The sequence below is a fragment of the Varroa destructor genome, unplaced genomic scaffold, assembly GCF_002443255.2.
Source record: "Varroa destructor unplaced genomic scaffold, Vdes_3.0 BEIS01000001.1, whole genome shotgun sequence".
Taxonomy (NCBI): Eukaryota; Metazoa; Arthropoda; class Arachnida; order Mesostigmata; family Varroidae; genus Varroa; species Varroa destructor.
Window position 1 is genome coordinate 67333032 of NW_019211454.1, and position 20697 is coordinate 67353728.

At 38.8% G+C, this 20697-nt stretch overlaps 2 protein-coding genes and 1 non-coding gene across 6 annotated transcripts; 2 read left to right on the forward strand and 1 right to left on the reverse strand.

Annotated features, from left to right (window-relative positions):
• Positions 1–763: 763 nt before the first annotated feature.
• PGAP1 (GPI inositol-deacylase) lies at positions 764–8506 on the forward strand. Of its 4 annotated transcripts, none has more exons than XM_022813330.2 (9): positions 764–1184; positions 2177–2308; positions 2698–2765; positions 2997–3177; positions 3420–3773; positions 3930–4745; positions 5243–6040; positions 6453–6706; positions 7209–8506. In XM_022813330.2, exons 1-9 carry the CDS (start codon positions 1167–1169, stop codon positions 7351–7353), a joined length of 2766 nt encoding a protein of 921 aa, XP_022669065.1. In that variant the 5' UTR covers positions 764–1166; the 3' UTR covers positions 7354–8506. The 4 variants fall into 4 exon arrangements, with proteins under 4 accessions (XP_022669065.1, XP_086838825.1, XP_086838820.1 ...); XM_086982699.1 differs by having other exon boundaries at positions 2246–2308; XM_086982694.1 differs by having other exon boundaries at positions 764–1022.
• Positions 8507–8708: 202 nt separating this feature from the next.
• Positions 8709–10818, reverse strand: SmF (small ribonucleoprotein particle protein SmF). The gene is made up of 3 exons (XM_022813370.2): positions 10618–10818; positions 9611–9758; positions 8709–9165 (listed from the first exon to the last, which is right to left on the reverse strand). The coding sequence occupies exons 1-3, from the start codon at positions 10664–10666 to the stop codon at positions 9099–9101; spliced, it is 264 nt and encodes an 87-aa protein (XP_022669105.1). The 5' UTR covers positions 10667–10818; the 3' UTR covers positions 8709–9098.
• Positions 10819–17443: 6625 nt separating this feature from the next.
• TRNAR-UCG (transfer RNA arginine (anticodon UCG)) lies at positions 17444–17516 on the forward strand. Its single transcript has one exon. It is a non-coding gene; the product is annotated as a tRNA-Arg (tRNA).
• Positions 17517–20697: the final 3181 nt, after the last annotated feature.

The window sequence follows — 20697 nt, forward strand, 5'->3', positions numbered from 1 at the left end:
AAAAATTTTGGAAAAATTTCCATAGATAGAATTCGGGTGGCTGTTATTGTTTTTTAATTATGTCTTTACTGAATATTTTTGATGTTTTTGACAAACTGACAACAATCTATGAAAAAGTTTCTTAGCATAAAGCCTTTAAAATTGCCTAAAAGGACAGCAACTGTAGCATGGTTCAAATCTTCTTATACATTACGTACGGAAAAATGAGATTTTTATTTAATTTAGGAAGGCACTTCAGGGCAATTAATAAGTCTAATCCTGATATTAAGCAACTTCATTATCTGTTCTTCACATAAAAATTTCAATTTTTTAATTTTTTTTCAAATATTTATTTTTTTTTTGCTTCAACTCGCTCTCCATATACCAGAATCTTCCTCTTCTTTAGGTAGTAGGATATTCTTACTGTAGAATACGGCAATTTAGAGGCCCTGTTAAGTGATAAATGAAGTACCATTATTCTTTTCTCAATTTAGAGTCTATCAGTCATCGATGGTTTTTACGTCGTTTTAAGTTAGTGCGTTCAAGCGGGACAACCTTCTCAGCCGATTGGTGAAACACCTCCCTTACATAATTATTTCTGCGTAACTTATTTAGGAACGGGCATAATTTATTTTAGTTGGCCAACACATTTTATTTAGAAAGAACTCAGTTTCGTTTCTTTTTTTCTTCTTTCTTCTTTTTCGTACTTTAATTTTTCGACCAACATTATATGGTACATACAGCCTTAGATACGTTTTTTGTTTCAATTACTTAGATAAAATAAGTACTAAGCTTTTAAAGGAGAAAGGATCATTTAGACGATCCGCGTTTTATTATTGCACTTGTCTATAGTAGCGAAGCTTCTATGAAACTGAATTCGCCGATCTTCAAAGAGGCCTTATTCGGGTTTACGCAGGCAGTCAGGTGAAAGGGGGGGGGGGGATCAGACGGGGCCAGCAAGAGAGCAGCGTTTGCTGGCACTGGGCCATGTAAGGAGTTGTCTAACTACTGAGTTCTCCCAGCTGCGCCTCAGCTAAATCAAGGTACAAACAGGTTCCGTGTAACATGTGAACAGAGTAGTTCAAGCCGTAACTGTGCAGTGTTTCAAGTGGTAACTTCAATTGGCAATATGAGATAGCTTCTGCCAACTCTTGCATATTTTTCTTTAAGCAAACCAATTGTGGCACATGAAAATTACATCAAAGGTACAGTGACGTTTGTTTTCATTTATCGTAAATAATCTAAACGCGGGTGGAGTTTATATTTATCCGCTTCGTGTCACTGTTGATCTACCTGTCGGCTTTTCTTGTCTTGCCTAAATTAAATATTGTAATAATCTATGGAAAAGACTAGGCATTGTTGTTTCAATTTCTACTAGCAATATATAAAAACTATATAATCCTGGCGAAATAAAATAGATTATTCTTAACAACTGTAGTCCCCGATTTATTTGATATGGAACAAGTTATTGACAACAACTTTGCCTCTTTGCACGTATTTTTTAGAGGTTGTCAGTGAGTTTAGGTTACGGAACGCGATTCTTTTTTTGTATCATTCTGTTACATGCATACGACTGAGTTAAATACTGCCAATAGCGCCCGAAATAATATAAGAAACTTTTAGAAACAATCAACAAAAAAGAATTAATTTGGCAATAAAAGGTAATCAATTTGATAGCAACAGACCTGATCCATTTACATTACGCGCTATGCTAAAAAACATCGTAGGGACCATGCAATATTATATATACGTATGCGAAGACCTGACGAAGGAGTACGCACACTAATAAAAAGAACGTATATACTAATAGAGTAACATATTTTTTAGTTAGTTGAGGAGTTTTGTATAAGTATTTAGACAGTGCCTAATTTGCGTCATGATCGAACCAAAAAGTGGGCATGCGCTTCATTTAATTACTCTCTGTTTACGTAAACAAACATTGCATATGTGCGTCTGATTAGCTAGCTCCGCCGCGAAAGGGTCATTTTCAACACTACACCTTTGTAGTTTGTCTTCCTTAGAAATGTAGTAATATGGCACTGTTTTGGTATTAAAAATGATAACACCCTACAAGAGCTATCTACTCTTTCGCGATGACCCACAAGGTTACTCAATTAGTCATATTTCTCTAACAGTCCCTTATATTATGTTCACCGTCAATTTGGACTAATTTAGTTAAAATTCTATCAAATAATAGATGTCGATGCCTTCGTACGTTCTTATCGGCGCGTTTGCTATACTTTGCGCATTACTGTCACTACAACAGCTTCTGGATCTGCCGTCGAATCAGTGTTCCATGACGTATATGCCGGTTCCGCCACAGTACATTGTAAGTATGAAGGATCAAATTCTATTGTTTGAACACACTTTGATGGCTATTTTATTTCACATTTTTATGTGAAGAATCTGTTTATGGACTGTGAATAACTAAATTACAGTATACGGGCCTAAAAAGATGGGGAACATATACTAGATTATGTCCCTCCGTGAGTACTTTACTCATGTACGGTAGCAATAGGTTTGTTTTTAAATAAATTTTTACAACAACTATATGAATGCTATTGTATTTACTCAGTGGGGTCCAAAATAAGGGTAACAAATATATACGTTTCCTCACGTATTGAAGAATTAAGGATTGATTGTAGTGATTCAGTTAGCGTTAAACCGCTTCATTTTTAAAAGGCTGTTTCAATGCATTCATCATTGTTCACATTTCAGGAAGTTGATCTGAATGAGAATGTGACCAAGAAATTTCCTCGTTATAAATTGCTACTCTATGGAGAAGGGTAAATTAATATGCAAATATGTAGTTTATGAATGATAATAAAGTTGATGTACCATCCATAACATGAAAGAAGATTAAATTTTAAAGCCTTTGCAGATACAATGTGGATATGTCTAAATGGGCACTCTGAAATCGAGCAGTTTGTTGGACTAAAGATGGTAATACAAGGAGGATATGTTTACGAAACGGGACAGATAAAGACGTTTGTATCTCTCTGTCTGTTATATTTTAGTGTGATAGCTCGGGAGTTGCGCAGATCAGTGCCGAATGGCATTCCTCTCGTGTTCATACATGGCAACGCAGGAAATCCGGGCCAAGCGCGGTCTATTGGCTCAATCTTACAGATGAAGGCCGAAACGAGAAACAGGCTGGGTTTACCTATTTACTCGGTTTACACGATCGACTTCAACCAAGTTAGACTCATTGTGTCGCTACAAAAAATAAGATGATTGATTAAACATTTTTCCTATAACTAGTTTCTATTTTGTTTAACCTTTCTAGTTAGAAACTATCGTTACTTAAGCCACGAAATGATATGAGTCCTTTCTGATTTGACAAAGTTATTACAAACCGGGTGTTTTTACTTACATCGAAAAATTATACACAAAAGAATTTCCCTCAGATAGTTAATCTAATTTTTTTTGGCTTCAAGCAGGAATTGTCCGCCTTATATGGGGGAGTACTTTCACAACAAGCAGAATTTCTTTTGGAATGCCTTCGCGTAATAAGTAAGAACTGGAACCTTATCCATCCACATACGGCTCCTCGAATCGTATTAATTGGTCACTCCATGGGCGGGGTGGTCGCTCGCAGTCTGTACCTTCACCCTGACTTTGACAGGAGTTTAGTCGCACTACACGTAGAGTTGGCCAGTCCCTCTCGACGCCCGGTAGCGTACCTGGATCGCAGTCTGTGGGAGTTTTACGAACGGATAAACCAAGTATGGTTGCAGGTCGGCCATGTTTTACCCCCTGTACTCAGCGTGATGGGCGGGGAACGGGATCTTCAAGTGAGTTGTTAAATTCAAAAATAACTATGCGAGGAACTTGATAATAAAATGTTGATATAAACATCGTGTATGTATCCGATGTTTGCTTGCGTATTGACGACGGGCGCAGTATACTTTTCATATTTAAGTAAAATAATTTTCTAATATCATTTGTAGGTCCGTGCAAACTTAGGAGACTCTCCTCAAGGCCTACGAGTGCTTTCTGAGTCGGTTCCACAGTGTTGGGCTTCCACCGATCATCTGTGCGTTGTCTGGTGTAAGCAACTTCAACTGGCACTATCACGAGCTTTATTCGATATTGTTCAAGAAGGCTCTATAATAGATGACCGTGACCGTATCATTAAGATCCTAAATTATCACTTTGTTCGGAAGTTTGCCCTGCATAATTCACTTCAGACGCTACCAAGATTGGCACGAACTGTCGCGTTTGCTCAGGGCCGTGAATGGCAAGAAATGTTTGAAGGGTCCTGGCGTTATGTTAAGAAAAAGGTCTTGACTGGTGTTTCGCTTGTTGTGCCGGTTTACAAAGAGTTATCAATCTCAATCGTGGCGCATGGCTTAGAAAACGATGACTGGCTGTTTGGATGTACTCGACTGAAGCGAGACGGCACGACCGTCATTTGTTTAAGCGGCGTAGATATCTCCCGCAAAAATCTTCTTGTACCATCAGTGGCAACAAGACAGGATGTGATGTTCGAGACGATAAACAGAGATACTGGCCGAGTGTATCATATTACGCCGGCTGAAATTGTTGCTCGAAACTTTCAAGCGCTTGTGATCAATGTACCTGCTCTAATGGAAGGGGCCGTCATATTGGGCGAAAGGTTCATTGCCAGAAAAAGGGAAAGGACATTTGACGCTACTGTGTTGTTCAATGGATTCTTTCAGAAGACGACTGTGATCTCGATGCATCTTTCAGAGAAAGCCATATTTCAAAAATTCACCCTTATCGGCATGCAACATCTGTGGCAGGTAAGCTACAGTTTGAAACAAAGGGTATCGAATTAAGCCATTTGCACTACAGGTCTTCGCTACGATCTACGCAACGTATAATTCAGCGTACGGCTGACAGATCGGGTAACTGAGATGCTCGAATACGTATTCGGGCAAATGCCGAGCAAGATTAGTACAGGCACTATACAAAAAATACATAAGAAACAAAGTAAAAATAGAAAATGCTGTCATGCGACAATTGAACGTTCAGATACATAATATCGCTAAACGCAAGCGATACTTTTGGACTTCTAACATGAATTAAAATGACGAAAAAGTGCAGGATTAATTCTATTTAGGGTAGGAGCTAGAAAAGTCAGTTAGTCATCTTCACTCATAACATAAGTTTTTAAGGTATCCCTCTAGCTCACAACTTCTTGATTCTTACCTGAGCTTTTATAGCCCTCCTATTAAAGCCTCATATACTGTACTATTAATAATTACCCTGAATGTCTATTCAAACACATGTTGTTTAGGTGTACACGATAAAGGTGCACAGCAAACTATGCTTGGAAGGCACAAGTGGAGCTGGACTCGCCCGCTTCAAGCCGGACTGGTCTCATGAGGAGGTGTTCTTCCACCTCCAAGCACGCGCGAACTCCATTACGACATTCATCCTGCGATTGCATAGTACCCCAAATCACCAAGAGAACCACAACTCAACCGTGTACTTCTACCTGGATCCTAACTGCTCATATGATGTACATATACAGTTTGATCTCAAAACAGCTCTCACACAACTTCTTGTTCACCACGCCGAAGGCCTCTTGTCTTACTCTTTAGCATTAGTGCTTATCGTCATCGCACGGCAGCTCGCTGACTTGGGTCAGTTGGGCATTTGTTTCACCTTCGGCGATTCGCTTTCACGAAGCTCGAGGTTCTTCGCTCTGACCCTATTACCCACGTTGATAGAAGCCATGGTTTTCTTGCCTACATCTCCTGCTCCATTGGCACCGTACCTGAGTCGACTTCCAGGAACCACATCTTCGATGGAGGGCTGTGCTATCCGAATAATGTTATATTCCTTAGCTCTCGGCATTATTTCGTTACTGGCCAAAATACTTGAGCTAGTATTGAACCTTTGCTCTACCTGCTACATCAAAATGAAGAAAATGATACGTCAATCGTGGGACGATCCGCGAACGATACCTCAGGTGAACGAAAACGCAACATCCAGACCACTGACAGCAACCCTTGTGGCAGTTTCAGCCTTAGCTATCGGTGTAGGAGGAGGTATCGGACTTGTCGCGGCAGTTGTTGTCCACTTTGTTCAGGTGATTTTTCTTTCGACCCATTTTTTCAATCCCTTCTTCATGGTGTAAGTAGCAGGGGGTATCCTAAAAATATTCGCCAAACTAAACATTTTCGTATATTCGCATCATTTGTGCATAAAACGATATATTTATATTATTGCCTCAATTTGCAAACCGTATTCATTTTGGTGGTGTGAAGAAAATTTATATCAAAATGTAGCATAGCGCCAGGTAGCTACTCTATTTCGTTATATTCCGGTCTCGGTGAAAATTTTTTTTGTACGCACAGCAACACAGGGATGACCAACTCCAATGCATATGAAAGAAATTATTTTAAAGCCTATATTCTCCTTTTTTTGGAGTCATTAGGTTTATGTTGTGCTATTGTACGTAATGTCTGCAATAACGTGAGTTATTATGCCTTTATTCACAGGTGATCGTACTTTCGTGCCAGAATCGGTTCCTTGAGGATCGCAAGGGAGTATCAGCCTTTAGCTCCCGTTGGAAGCTGCAGACAAGTCTTTTGCTGGTTCAGTTGCTCTGTTTACCTCTCTATGTACCCTCAGTGATCGTATGGATCCGCCAACACCTGGTGCCACTTGCCAATGATCCGTATCTATTCTCGGCGCCAGTTTGTATATTTTTTGCTACGGTGGTCACCCAGCCGAACGTGCCACATCCTAATAGGTGAGTGCACTTTTTCATATCGAACATGCGCTTGACGAAGTACCGATCATCGTAATGAAGTATGACATTGTATCGTGGTAACTTTTTCTATTCACACAGATTGTGTAGCGTGTGTCGTTGGAAGGACATGAACAAGTAATCTCTCTCTTTTAACCAAAAAGGCTTGACCGTCTAAGTCTTCGCGTCGATGTTATATTATGGTCGCTGAGAGCGAGTGGAACATATGGTGAACTGTAGAACCACACCACAGTCGTTTTGTACTTTTAAATGTAAAAGTGTTTAAAAATAAAACATCAGCTTTTCAGTGCAAAACGTACAAAGATCATCCAAATCTATTTTGTCGTTTCAAGGTACTCCATAACCATATACGTTAACGAATCTGAAAATCCTTACAGTGCAGTTTTTATGTTATTCAAAATTGATTACTTTAAGTAAATCTGATAGTTTAGCAAACGTATTAAGTATATTATTCCAATGTTGCCTATTTTTTTTTGTTTTTCAGGTATTACTACAAAAGTATGGGCTACTGTGTATATACTTTAGCCATTCTAAGCGTCCTATTATGTAAGGAAGCCTTATTCCGGATGAACTACATCCAGCTGATAGTCTTTGGTCTCCTTTTTTTCCAGCAAAATTTCAAGCCATAAATTGTTATCACTAATCTGAAAATGCGACTAGGCTCAAATAAGGTAATGCTTGTTTAGCGGAGAAGTTACGTATTTTGCCCATGTAATCCGTTTATACCAGGCGTGATCTACACCGGCGGTCAGATAAATGCTAAGATAGGTATAAAAAGCGCCTCTGCTGTAACCGCGTCGCGAATCTGACAGATTTTCATCATTCATTTCTTACACTAATGTTCATTTGCGGCAAACATAGCCGGCATAATATTGAAAGGTGTCCACGTTCCGTTGCATCTAGTTTAATGAATTACAGTATGTAACGGCAATGTAAAGCTATAGATATACAGCATAGCTAGTCTTCCGTTATGTATAGCTGTTTTAAAATTGAATTTTAACGCTATCAGTGGCTTATTACTTGACTCTGATGTTTCAAGACGGAATATGACTGTGTGTGTCATTGATAATTCAATGGATACATGACTACCGCTTACACCCAACAAGTAACCGTCATTGTTACTACTTAATTAATATCGATAATTAGAATTAACTTTCGTTCGAAACCCAAGATGTTGTACACATATCCTGATAATGTAGCTGTGCACATATTTATGGGTAGAACTCTGTAAAACACAATTCGAAATTTAACTTCATTCAGTTTTCATGGGAAAAATCATGTGATAATCAAAGCTCTGTTTGAAGAGATCTCTAATCGATGTTCCGAGCTTCAATACAACCTCCTCGGGACATGCATCTTGGGAATACATTTATTATACCGCCAATTGAATTTTAAAATAACATAGTTTTTACATTCAATTTTTAATTTACTTTTTACCAAATATTGATGAAGTGAAACTGGTTTCGTGTGAAGTGAAACTGAAGGTATCCGAAGGAAAACTGATTCGCAACTGGTGCCTCATCCATATAATTATGTGTGAATTTTTATTTTGCATTAGAAAGTATTATATATGTATATATATATAGGATTAGGGTACCTACTTTCATATATGTATTATTGCAACGGGCGAATCTCAACCGAAACTGCCAGAACGATACCCGGCAGACTTACGACTGGAAGTTTTTCGGACACGTTTGAAGTTTTTCGGCCACGAGGAAACCACAATAAACCGTTAGAGTCCTTATTCTATAAACACATTATGCTTATACGGTATACACAGTTTGCCGAATGACTTTTCACTTAAGCATTATAAATAGAGTAAGTTATTACACTTACTTAATTACATTGTAAAAATGCAAAGTTATACAGGCAATGAATTTTAAATGAAAAATATTGACATTTTAGCTGAATTTCCTCTCACACCCTGCGCATGCCCAATAAAAGAAGAAGGAAATCAGATGTGCGACTAATAAAAAGACAATCATTAAACTTCAATTATTGATTGTATTTGATATTTATTGGTCGCATATTGCTTCTATTCACATTGAATTGATGACGAGTGGTCGTTCACTGCTGTTATCACAACAGTGAACGACCTGAAAAGGATGAGGTATGACACCAAAATGGATGCTGCCAGACAACTGATAACCTATGAGTTTGCCGCGACCTCTGCCAAAGCAGTCGACTGAGATGAGCAAATAAAATATATATATATATATAGTCGTGAGTGAAGTTGGCAGGAATAGTTGCGTTGTATACAAAAAGTTCAGTTTAGGGAACGCACGGCGCTATAGAAGATATCACCCAGACAGCTAGGCCCAGCATACCATTCTCACGAATTCCATCGACTTGACCTGCCAGTAAAAGTCCTTGTCTATTCTCTCATTTCGCCATCTTCCTCCTCTTCCTCGGAACCCCGAACGTACAAGACGTTGTTACATCTGAATGAAGCAAAAAGTCAACAAAAAATGAAACAATTGAAATGCATCATATGATGTGATGGAATCCAATTCCGTATTCCAAATTCTTACCTCGTCCTATCATTTGCCCTTCTTAAGCCACTGTATCTTCAAAAACGCTGAAGCTACAATATCAAAGATATTACCAGATAATTCAAAAAGTATTAATATTGTTATTATTAAAGTACTAATATTATTATTATCCTCACATTTTCTATATAATAGAACTAATCATTTTAGATTCACCAGTGACAATTAGACATAAGTACCTCTAAAGATCTATCCAAATATAAAGCAGCAGCATTTTCAATTTTCATACGAAAGAAAACTTAGAAGAAAGATACGAAAGAAACACGCCATTAGCACAGGGTTCAATATTGATGGATCCGGAATGGTTACAGAAAAAAAAAAAAATTAAAAACCTTACCTAACTAGAACTTCGCCAAGGCTTCCAGTGCAATTTCCATCGATGAACTCCTCTGTGTTGGCCAGTTGTAAGTTCATGTAACCATCAACGGATACCAGGTAGCCTTTGTACTCCATACCCCACTTAAGCTTTACGATCACGGGCTTACCTGTAAAACACAGTAAGATCAATACAAAGTAATTCAATATTTTTTAAAGAACCACACAATGTAAACAACCAAGGGCCGTAGTTGTGTATTGAGGTAGGGATGCACGCCTCCTTCTATAAGACAAGTTTTCCTGCTGCGTACGCCTAAAGGTTGAAGGTCCTAACTCCTTTTTTTGAATCTTTGCAGCATGTGAACCTCAGAAGAAGACTGATTACTGTGTTTAGAAAACGAAAGCACAAGTCAACCATTTACGTTTTTAAATCTCACAAACTTCATAAATAACAATGTATTATCAATCTCGAAAATTTTGCGTTTGAGAACAAAAGTAAAATACAAGCTCAGTCTGTCATTTAAAAATGTATCTGAGGACAAAGCAAGAGCTGCAACGTAATTTTCAATCGCAACTAAAGATTGCTACAGAAGAGCATATCATCCAGACGATGTATCATCATCACAATGTCATCCCCGGATCGGCCGAAAGCCTGCCGAATCATATAAGCACACCTAACCTAGGAAGGTTTTTAGAAGTTAGTCGCATTGTCAACTTGTTTAGAATAAAGTGCCGCTAGAATTTCAAAATTTAGCATTTCAAAATCACGTAGCATCTAAGACGATGTATCGGTAATCAATAAAAAATCCCCGATTCTAAGAAAAGCTGCGCATTTTCACTCACCTAAGTAAACAACGAAAAACAGTACTGAACATGAGAACAGAATCATCACCTAGTAATATTCAATTGGTCTGTCTGGATAGTCTTACTGGAACAACAAGAAATGAGTAGTTCCGTTGAAACAAATCAAATTACAAATTGAAGAATATTGCAAATAAGCTAACAGATCGTGTGCAGAGACGAACTTACCGGTTAAACCATTCAAAAAGGGCTTTGGATTAAGTGGGAGACTAGCCATCCTACTGAAACTTCACTCGTCCGATCTATATTCAACTAAGAGACACAAACAACGCGTCACAAGTTAACCACTGGTGAATTATAAAAATATCGTTTGCACCTCTCAGAACACAAACGTTTCGTTCGATTAATGGCGCGTGCTAGTCGTCTGCGAACATTTTATTTAAAAACAGTGATCTTGCTTCAGAGCACATGATGGGGAAGTCTTTAAGGTGGACGTGGATCGATCAGAGAAAGGCAAAAAACGCCGTGTTTTTTGTGTGTCTTAATATTCGACGACTGTCTGAACCACTGGCATTGGTTCGAAACATTATCTGAGCTAAATGGTCACCCCTAAATGAGAAAGCATAAACCCAGTTACAGATCTCGCATACTTGCAGAGTAGAGAATTAAAACAAGTCACATTTACATTTTATAAAGTTTGCACAGGACATTAACCGGATTCAATATGATTCAGAAGTTAGTTTTATAAGTGCTTACGTATCACACAATAACCATTTCTTTTTTTTTTATTTATATACCTTCATTTAGAGTTGATTGCCACTAATATGAACTTTTAACAGCTATTGCGATTCTGTATGTGATGCGACATGAATAACTATCTCTATTACATCGAATAAATATTTGTGATTTTGGAACAGGAAGATTTCAAGCATAGAAACAAAAAATAAAACATTTTCATGCTTGGGACAACTTATAAACAAATAGCAAAGATTATTATTATTATTATGACTGCGAACAACAGTTTCATAATCTGTTATGTAATCATCCAAAACATGAAAAACAATGAATATATACAACAATGTTTTGTAGAAACTGTTCGAAAATTCACCTATATGACAACGAAAACAAACAATCTCAATGACCTCGGTATTAAACAACAAGCATAAAAAGTCATGTACATTTGGTGCAACATTTGGAAAACAGGATATTATAGAATATTATAATAGGTAAGAAGCAGGCAAGAAAGGGACTGTGTGCGCACACACCTGTAAACAAGGTTGCACGTATGTATCTGCAGCCAAACGAGTCACGCTGTTCGATTCGAAAAGGAACTTTTTTGTTTGAGAAAGAACCTAGGTCGATCTGAAGTAGCCCTCCAAATCATGTTTAGGACAGATAGAGTTTCAGTACAATTTTACTATGGTATATACAGCTACGGATAACTAACTGCCCATGCTGCTCGCACCAAGCGTCTGCTCATATGCGCTATAGTCAGTTATGAGCTAAAATTTAGTTAGCGCTGCTCCTTATTTTCGCTGAGGGTATGGTGATAATAATAAACGCTTTGGGACATAATTGTGAATTATTCAGAGGACTATGGGAAGTTCAAAAAAATAATTTTAGTGATTTGCGAAAAACAAAAATTAACGAATGCATGTGACAAACGCGTGAGGATAAATCTTAAGATTGATTTACATGCTGCAGAGCGTCTATACACAAATAAATACATTTTTCTTATGTAATATACGTTGATTAACTTGTAGATTAATCCTAGTAAATCCAACGGTGGGCTAATGTCAGATTCCATTGGGCGATATTTAATTCAGCCCATTACCAATCCGCAGCCTTTGCCACCCAGAGAACTAGGCGTGTTGTAATAAATGGAGTGTGAAAGGATATTTTTGTTATTAAGTTAAGAAGCTAAGTAGTTGGTCCCATACGCAGGGTTATCAATTGTTATTTGATCTACGTAAGACATTCATACATTATCAGTCAGTGGGAATTATTATGATCCTTTAGGACAAAGAAGATATATCGTTCTATAGACAGACAGATTTGAAGGCGGTTTCTGCAGATTTTCGGTCTTTAATGCCCCGCATCGCTATCGATACGGCCACTAACTTCATTGCCATTTGACAAAGCACCTGCAACGAGACTGCAGCTGTAGAAAATGGGGTAGACGGCCGAGGTTTGCCAGCGGCTACTACTTGAAGTCCCTGGTGTCTTCGTCAGTTAACTGGAAAGAAAGATAGTACGGGAGAAGCTGGCGCCAGGTACTTTTGCTTCGGTCGGTCGACGTGGTCACACGACGACTCGAGCGGTCCTTCGTACGGCCATCGATCTCCATTGCCAGTTAAGGGCAGGCTTCGATCCATTCGCTTCTCCCGTGCTCCCTGCACTCCCATTCATGACGAAAGCGTGAGCGCAAGGGAGAGATGTTTCTGTGGTGTATCTTCAACATCAGCTCTAGCAGCTCTCATTGGCTCTAGCCGTCCTTTTCGCCAGCGGCAACAGCAGTAGCTCAAGCGCGCTGTAGTTTGTGCGCTTTAAATACCAGACCCCCAATATCCCGAGTGATCCTCCTAGCAGGCCCCACTAACAGGTGAGAGGAGGGGCGGTTAGAGACAAGTTCTTGGAGAGCGGTCGGGGTAGCAACGGCGGCAGCAAGTTACAACAGGAAGATCAGCTTCCTGATCAAGTCACTACCGTGATACCGTCGCGAAGTGCTAGTACACAACCAAAGAGGTTGAAAGAGAACTGTGAGAATGAGATCAACAATGCGTCAGGTGGTTTCCCAGCTGTCTCTCTCTCTCTCTCTCCCTTTCTTTGTCACTTTCTGTTTCCCTTCCCCCTCTCGCTGCTCGCTTGCACGCTGTCTATAAAAGCAGCTATTGTGTATAATTGATCAGTATCATTATTTAAACGGAGATTTATTCTCCACGTGAAAGGAAGCACGTCTGTTGCCTCGTCTTCGTTTTCCTCTGCAGCTGCTGCTACATCTTCTTTCTCCTAGGGCGAATGCGCGCGGACGTTCTCCTCAAGGTGGTGGCCTGAGTCTGACCCGATTCAGCAGACTCTAGCCAATCCCTCGCGGAGACTCAATTCGGGATTTTTACTGTCTGTTCGCCACTGGTCGCCTTGCTTACCAGCTCTAGCTCGCCGCCACCAATTTCGGCTCGTCGCCCCTTATCGGCTTATCCCAACCCACCTCCCAAATCCCGGTGTAACCTGTTCAACTTCGCTGTCCCGTTCGGCGTAATAGAGGTAGTTTCATGCCCTTTCGCAGGTGGCTAGAGCGTTTGCTGGTGCAGTGACTATTCGAAAACTCAGGTAAACTGGCTCGGATATTTGTCGACAGGTTCTACCTAGCAGCTGTTCGATTTAAAAGGAAGGGCCAGCCTAGTATTCGCCACGACTAGTTCGCTCGTTGCGATGGCAGCTGAGCGCGACTACCGAATTCCCATTTAAGCAGACGAGATTGGGTAGGCCGCAAGGGAGCCGAGATAGGCACTGAACGATGTTCCGGAGGGAGATTCGGGCATAGGTAACAGCAGCAAATAAAGTGAACGGGCCTTTCATTTCAGGTCAAGTAGTGAATCAAAGGCTAATTTTGTAACGTGAACGATATCCCTGTTAGCTCACAAAAAGGAACTGTACTAATATAATGAATACGTTACAATTACAATATGCAGGAATGTCGATGTCATGTCCGTAGGAACAAGTGTATATAGTTCATAATCGGGTATATTGAAAAAATAATTCGTATTATAGACTATTGCAAGTGCTTTATCGGGGTACTGATTGAGTATATATGACGGCATGAATTAAGAGATGCTTTTCTCGATGCGATTACGACATGTCCGAAGCAAGCCAACCAAAAGCACTGACTTGAGACTTTCTGATACTAATGTAAACCATTCCACTGAATGAGTTGCTCTAGGAAATTATTAAAAAAGCTACTTACTTACTGATAAAATTAAGGGTATAATCTGCTGCTCGTCCATGATGCCGATGTTACCACTGAAGTAAAAAAAAAAAAGCGCCACTTAAACGTTTCCCTCATTTATAACGCTATCGGGAGAGCGGCGAAACGTTTTGAGCCTTCAGGATAGTGCACACCGCTTCAAAGTATTTAGAACCTTCCCTTCTTCATCATATATTTCATAATATTAATTCCTGAAGCTTTCTAAATCGTTTGGGGATCATCTTGATAAAACTATGTAATAGTTTCTCTACTAAATCTATCTCTACCGGTAAATCTGGTTGTTCTGAGCACCGTGAGAATAGATTACAAGATATTTTGGTAGGTTCAATATCAATAACGTTCGCGTAGATGCGATATGTATGCCAACATGGGAAGGCAGTAATAATAATAATAATAATAATTTCTAGCAGTCAACACTGTCGCGCTATCAGTAATCAAAGCAATGATACAAATAAAATTATTGCTATAAAATTAAGGTAGTATCTGTAACTTGCATAGAAATAAGATCCGCTTGTGTTGCCGTGTTAGAGTAATAATATTTTAAATTTAAAAAATAATAAAAAAATTTACGCACGGTAAATGTAGTGCTGACCAATTTCGTCAATGATTCGACCCTACTTTTAAAATGTCTTCCTCCTAGTTATCCACTGAAGCACTTTTTGAATCAGTCAGCCTTCTAACAATACCCACAACAGACTGCATACACATCACATCCAGGACAAAGAAAGAGATCACGACAGTGAAAAAAACGTTTATTTTGTTGTTTAAAAAACTTGGTTCACATTTAAATAAACCATACAGTATTTGAATGATATTATAATACTATCTCTGTTTCTATTTACGGTACAGCCTAACTGTCAAATAAATAGTTTAGCAATTAGTTGAAAATGTTATCGTTAATTGTATTTTAAGCGCAGCAGAGTTTATGCTGCTTGTGTGTCGAAAGCGTGATTCGGCTACAATCCTCGTAGTCAAGGTATTCACCTATCATCCTCTTCTAGCCGCTCGCGCATTCACCGCGACAGTGGCATCGGCACAGACCGTCCTGCAGCGTGCGATGTCCTCGCGCTGTTATCGAGATCATTGGGTCTAGATGGTGTTCGTTATCCCTTGCCTGTAGACAAAGTGTAAGTTTCATACCTGCCTAAGCCTGTACAATGTTCCATAATGCAGCGTACGGCAGCAGCTTTCAGCGCAGCAGAGGAGCAGTCTGATACAAATCCGTTATTTCACATTCTGGTCTCCCCGCTGCTACTATTATTGGCGCTACAACTATCCTCTTTTAGACATTACAGTATCACCTACCATCACTCGGCGAGGGTTCCAGCAGTGTCCTGCGAATTTTACCGGTGGGGGCTATCGTTCGTAACGGGTTCTCACAGCCCTCTTCCAGCCTTTAGGGCCAGTGTGGCCTAAAGTGAGAAGGGTTGATCCTACCGACCGCTATATGCAAGCGTCATTTTTCTTCAGGTACTTAAAAGGCCATTCAACTTACAATATCCGGCCCGCGTGGGTGTCTAGCGACGCTCGATCTAAAGTCGTCGTTGTCCTTTGGTAGTATCCCCACAGTATGTTACGTGAGAAAGAACACGAGTTGAGATACAGCGGGGGGAACGGGTACACGCACGTACGCATGCTCACACACACGCCTTATATTACTGTATCACTTTCTCAATTCGGCGTCATTTTATGCTTGCAGATGGGTTGGTAGGTCCGTCGCACACACACGTAGTGTGATATCGTGAACAGGGGGCCCGTATCTTCTGCCTACATTTGACCGCGTCCGCTTTGCTGATCCTGTACTGTTGTGTGGGGTGTTGTGGAGTGAAGTGTATTAAACTTAATGTATGATCGCTTTGTCATCTTTACGCAGACAATCAACGCGGACGAAGGGTAAGGTAGCATCGTTTTCTCACTGGAGAATCACTACCGAGCTGAGGCAGTGTGATTCAGTCAGAAGACCAGAGGCATTTTATCAGATTTGCTCCATGATAGGTGGCATTTGGTACTTTTAATCAAATAACCCATCGTGTCTTATCGCATGACACGAACACTGGATGTGTTCATGTTGGTTAAGGCCGTCCAGCCAAAAAACGAGACTGCCTAAGAATGAATACCGGTGTGTTGTTCCTATGCTCAAAATAAGTACTTACTGGATGGGTTTACCTGGCGGATGTAACTCTGACCTTTGCGTAGACCTTTAATAAATCGGTTAGTGTCACCAATCATAGCAATTCAGTTCTGCACATCGATTAACAGGCAACGTTCACTTTTTTTTATATCTCAGAACTATTAGTTCGTTGCGAAAATCTCTGTAATAATATATGACAATCACCAATTGATAATATATAGTAAGTAAATACAACGGTTGAGAAATAAAATAGATTATTCAGAAGCCATGTAAGCAGGTATTAATATCAAAAAGAAAGATGCAATTTCCATTAAAAAAGAGCAAGTTAAAAGCAATAAAAAAGTAAAATGAATTCGCGACCAAAAATTGTGATCGGCTGTAATAAATAAGCAGCGCGCTTTGCTACCCCTGGAAGCATAATGATAATTTTAAGTTATACTATCAATTGCATACCCAAATTTAAAATGGTCTAATTCGAAGAGCTGCGAAGTCCGTACAAACCTTTCAAATCAACAATTCGTTAGGACCACTACAATTAACGAACCAAGGATTCGCGAGGAGGGAAACGAAAAATTAGGGAAGTATTGACGGTATACTTATGATATTCGTCTTTATATATATATATATATATATATACTAAAAGGTATATATATATATATATATATATATACTAAAAGGTATATATATACCTTTTAGTGACAAAGACTAGATGAAGGATTTAAATTTTATGAAGAGTCAGCTTGTTATATCAACACACACACCAGTGGCGCCCTCTATCGAGGCTCCGCGGCACAAATAGAACTTCCTTAGCAGTTCTATTTGCATAAGTTTTTACAGCATTTTATTCTAAACTCCGTGCCGAGTGACTTATGATACGGGTACTAGTTATAGCATTAAGGACCATTTACTGTATAGGATTTTTCAGTGTAGATACATGTGTCCTCGTGGCCTAATGGATAAGGCGTCTGACTTCGAATCAGAAGATTGCAGGTTCGAGTCCTGTCGAGGACGCGCAGATTTTTCAATAATGTTTTTTCTTTCGTTATGATAGGAATTATTATACTGCAAGTTGTTTACTACAGGGGACCTTTACTCTTCAATGGAACCTGAACCTGTATAACTCCGATTCGAATTTAGACACTCCATCCATTAGTTGACTAGGACAAAGATACGGATTAGCTAGTTTGTTCTTATTGTGTTGAAACTGTCCATTTGTGCTATAATGATATCGAGATTTATTCTTCTCATAATTATTCGTATTAACCTTTCGTAAGTATTGCCAGCATGTATTCTTTTTATTCAGTAATACACACAAGTACATTGCTAAGTATAAGATTCGTTTCAGAGTGAGCTATATCTGAGTAAAATATCTTTCTAGTTGATAAGCATACAAAATGCGGTTAATTTGTCAAAGTTTATTGGGGGTATCAGATGAACCGTTTTTTAGGATGAATTAGCAAAGGCTAGGTTTATTTTCCAATAATTTTTAAGCAGACTGCACACATTTGTAAACCTATATATTGAAACAGCATATAAATGTTTCACAGGCAAATAATTGGCTTTTCATTTTTACGTATCGGTAGGATGGAAAAACCGTCTATTCCTTACGTCACTAAAAACCCAGTATGGGATGAAATGGGCGCAAAAGATGCGAGTAAGTGATCCAAACTTCTGTCTTGACAAGTGAGCTTCTAATAAAAAATCTTTGAAAGCTTTTATGAAACATGCAGGCATCGATGCATTTTACTTTAATCGTTAGTAGTTTAACTCTTTAATAGCTTTGACAGCTTAACTAATGTCTTGAATTTCAGATCCCCTGTTCCCGTTGTTTCCTAATTGGCTCTAAACAGTAATTATCACAGACTGCCATTAGCTACAGTTACACGAAGTAATTGTAATTTGAAAGTAATAATAATAGTGCTTGGAAGATAGTATCTACAGTTTAGCGATATGTAGGTTCCCAATTTCATTGAAAGCAACGATTTCCAGGTGCTGCTTTCCACGTGAAACAATAAAAATACGCGATGGAGTCTTCTTCAAAAGCGAGGGTGAATAACAAAGAAAAAAAAATCAAGATGTGTATTTTTTGCTTGTCTGGCGTGAACGTCCAAAAGTGGACAAATGATGAGTATGGTAAGGTTCGAAACGACTATAGGAAGTTCTCGTACGTCACTTACGTTCGGTTTGAGTCAATGCACCGAGAAATGCCGAATGGCGTACGCATATCATGGAAGTGTTATTTGTTTTTGATATTCTTAATTTCGGCAAAAAAATCGCACCGTGTTTTTTGAATTTTCCATCTACAAATCACAATTCTGCCCTCGAAAAACCAATGAAGTTAAGGAATTTCATTTCGATTTAGACGCTAGTTTTCAAGAACCCTTATTTATCAACTTCCTCAAAAGTTAGGTGGTAAGGGCGCGCAAAAAACGTTATGTTCTTGTCTGCATAGCAGAGCTATTAAAGAAAGCATTAATAAAATGTCAGCATTGAGGTAGAGTTCGAATGCAATATGCTTTGTGTCAATATAAGTCATGATAGTTTTCTTCCGTTTGTTTTTGTGCCGCTTCATTGGATGATTAAGCTACTGCTTACTAGTTATAGTCAGCGGTAGCTTGATTATAGACAAGTCATTCAGGAAGTAGTGGGACTAGACGGCGCTATCTCCTCAGACCCATCAGACCATTGGTGGATTGCATTACTCTCTGATTTTAGACGCGAATAGGGTTAATCAGATTTGTCCAACGGTTACTTACAAATATTACGCTCACGACCCTTACGTGATAATAAGAAGTAGTTTAATTAGTGCGCGCTATACGAGCCATTACATTTGTTGTATCAAGTAAGATGAACTTGGCTTTTAAGGTATTTACGTCCTCATGATTAAATTATGGATAGATTAATTGTGTACTCTTGCATGTTAGGCGACGTCAGTAATATACAAATAAAGAACGTCGACGGATTCACATGTTTGAATAATGAAAAAAAAAATGATAGACTGTGGATAGTGCTGACTGTTTAATCGAGAACAAAGTAGGAATCTTCGAAGGAATGCTATCCATCACTATGTTAAAACCCAATGCAAATTTGATACCCAGAGCCAATCCGGGTGGACAACCTAAAGCAACCTAGGACAATAGAAACATAAAATATCAGGGGGAATAAGAAGCCATGTACGGGAGAGTTTAAGTATAGACTAATCTCTACCATTTATTATTGTCCTAACTCGCATATGTTCAATGTATTATCGACCAAGTGCACTATGAGAATTAACACGTTCATGTAAATCGGTGAAGTTTTTCCTTGTGTTAATCAGTTTATCTAGGCTGGTCCTGCAAAGTGATTAACTGTGAATACGGGAGACTCAATCAGCAGAACTTTCCGTGTATTCTGAATAAGTTAAATTTTAAAGTGGGTGTGTTCCCACAGCTTGCAGCCTGTATGTTTGATAAGCTACGTTTAATTCGTCAATTTGAAAGACTATTTGTCTTTTTTTTTCATTTGTGCTTCCTGCGGACTATTCCTTCCTAAAATGAAGGTTTTTGTTGTACAGCAATACATATAATACCTGTACAACACCAAAATACGTTTCAATAAAAAAATGACTAGTTCTCAGTGGCCTTAAGGACAAATTATGGTTTGGTTATGTGTTACAATCACTGTCAGTTTTACCGGAGGAGAGATATGATATCACAACAAATATCCCTTGTTTTAGTCCTTTACTAATGGATACCCTTTCAGAAGTTTTCATGAAACCACTGTACTTACAAAGAGTCAAAATTTCAAATGAAACTTCTTCACAATTGGACCTCATTGGGATCTGTGTTTATGCACTACAGCGTTGTGTTGCCTATCATCTGTCTTACGCTAAGATTAAGAACGCCATTAGTATTTCATCAGGACCCCGTATTTATAAATAGGCGTATTTGGAAAGCGAAAGTAAGCCTATTGTTGAATATAAGCAAGTTTACAGTAAGCAACGAACAGAGTTTTAGCTAGAGGAAATTGACAGTTAGCTACAAGCTTGTTAAACTATTAGCCCATATCATTTATAACAAACTATTTTTTGTATCCTGTAGATTTAGTTCTTAACTAACTAAAAGCTTCTTTTTGCTCCTACCCCCTACGTCAAATGCGTGGTGCTGTCCTTAGTTAATAACTTATGAAAAAAGTATGGTAACTTTTTGTTATG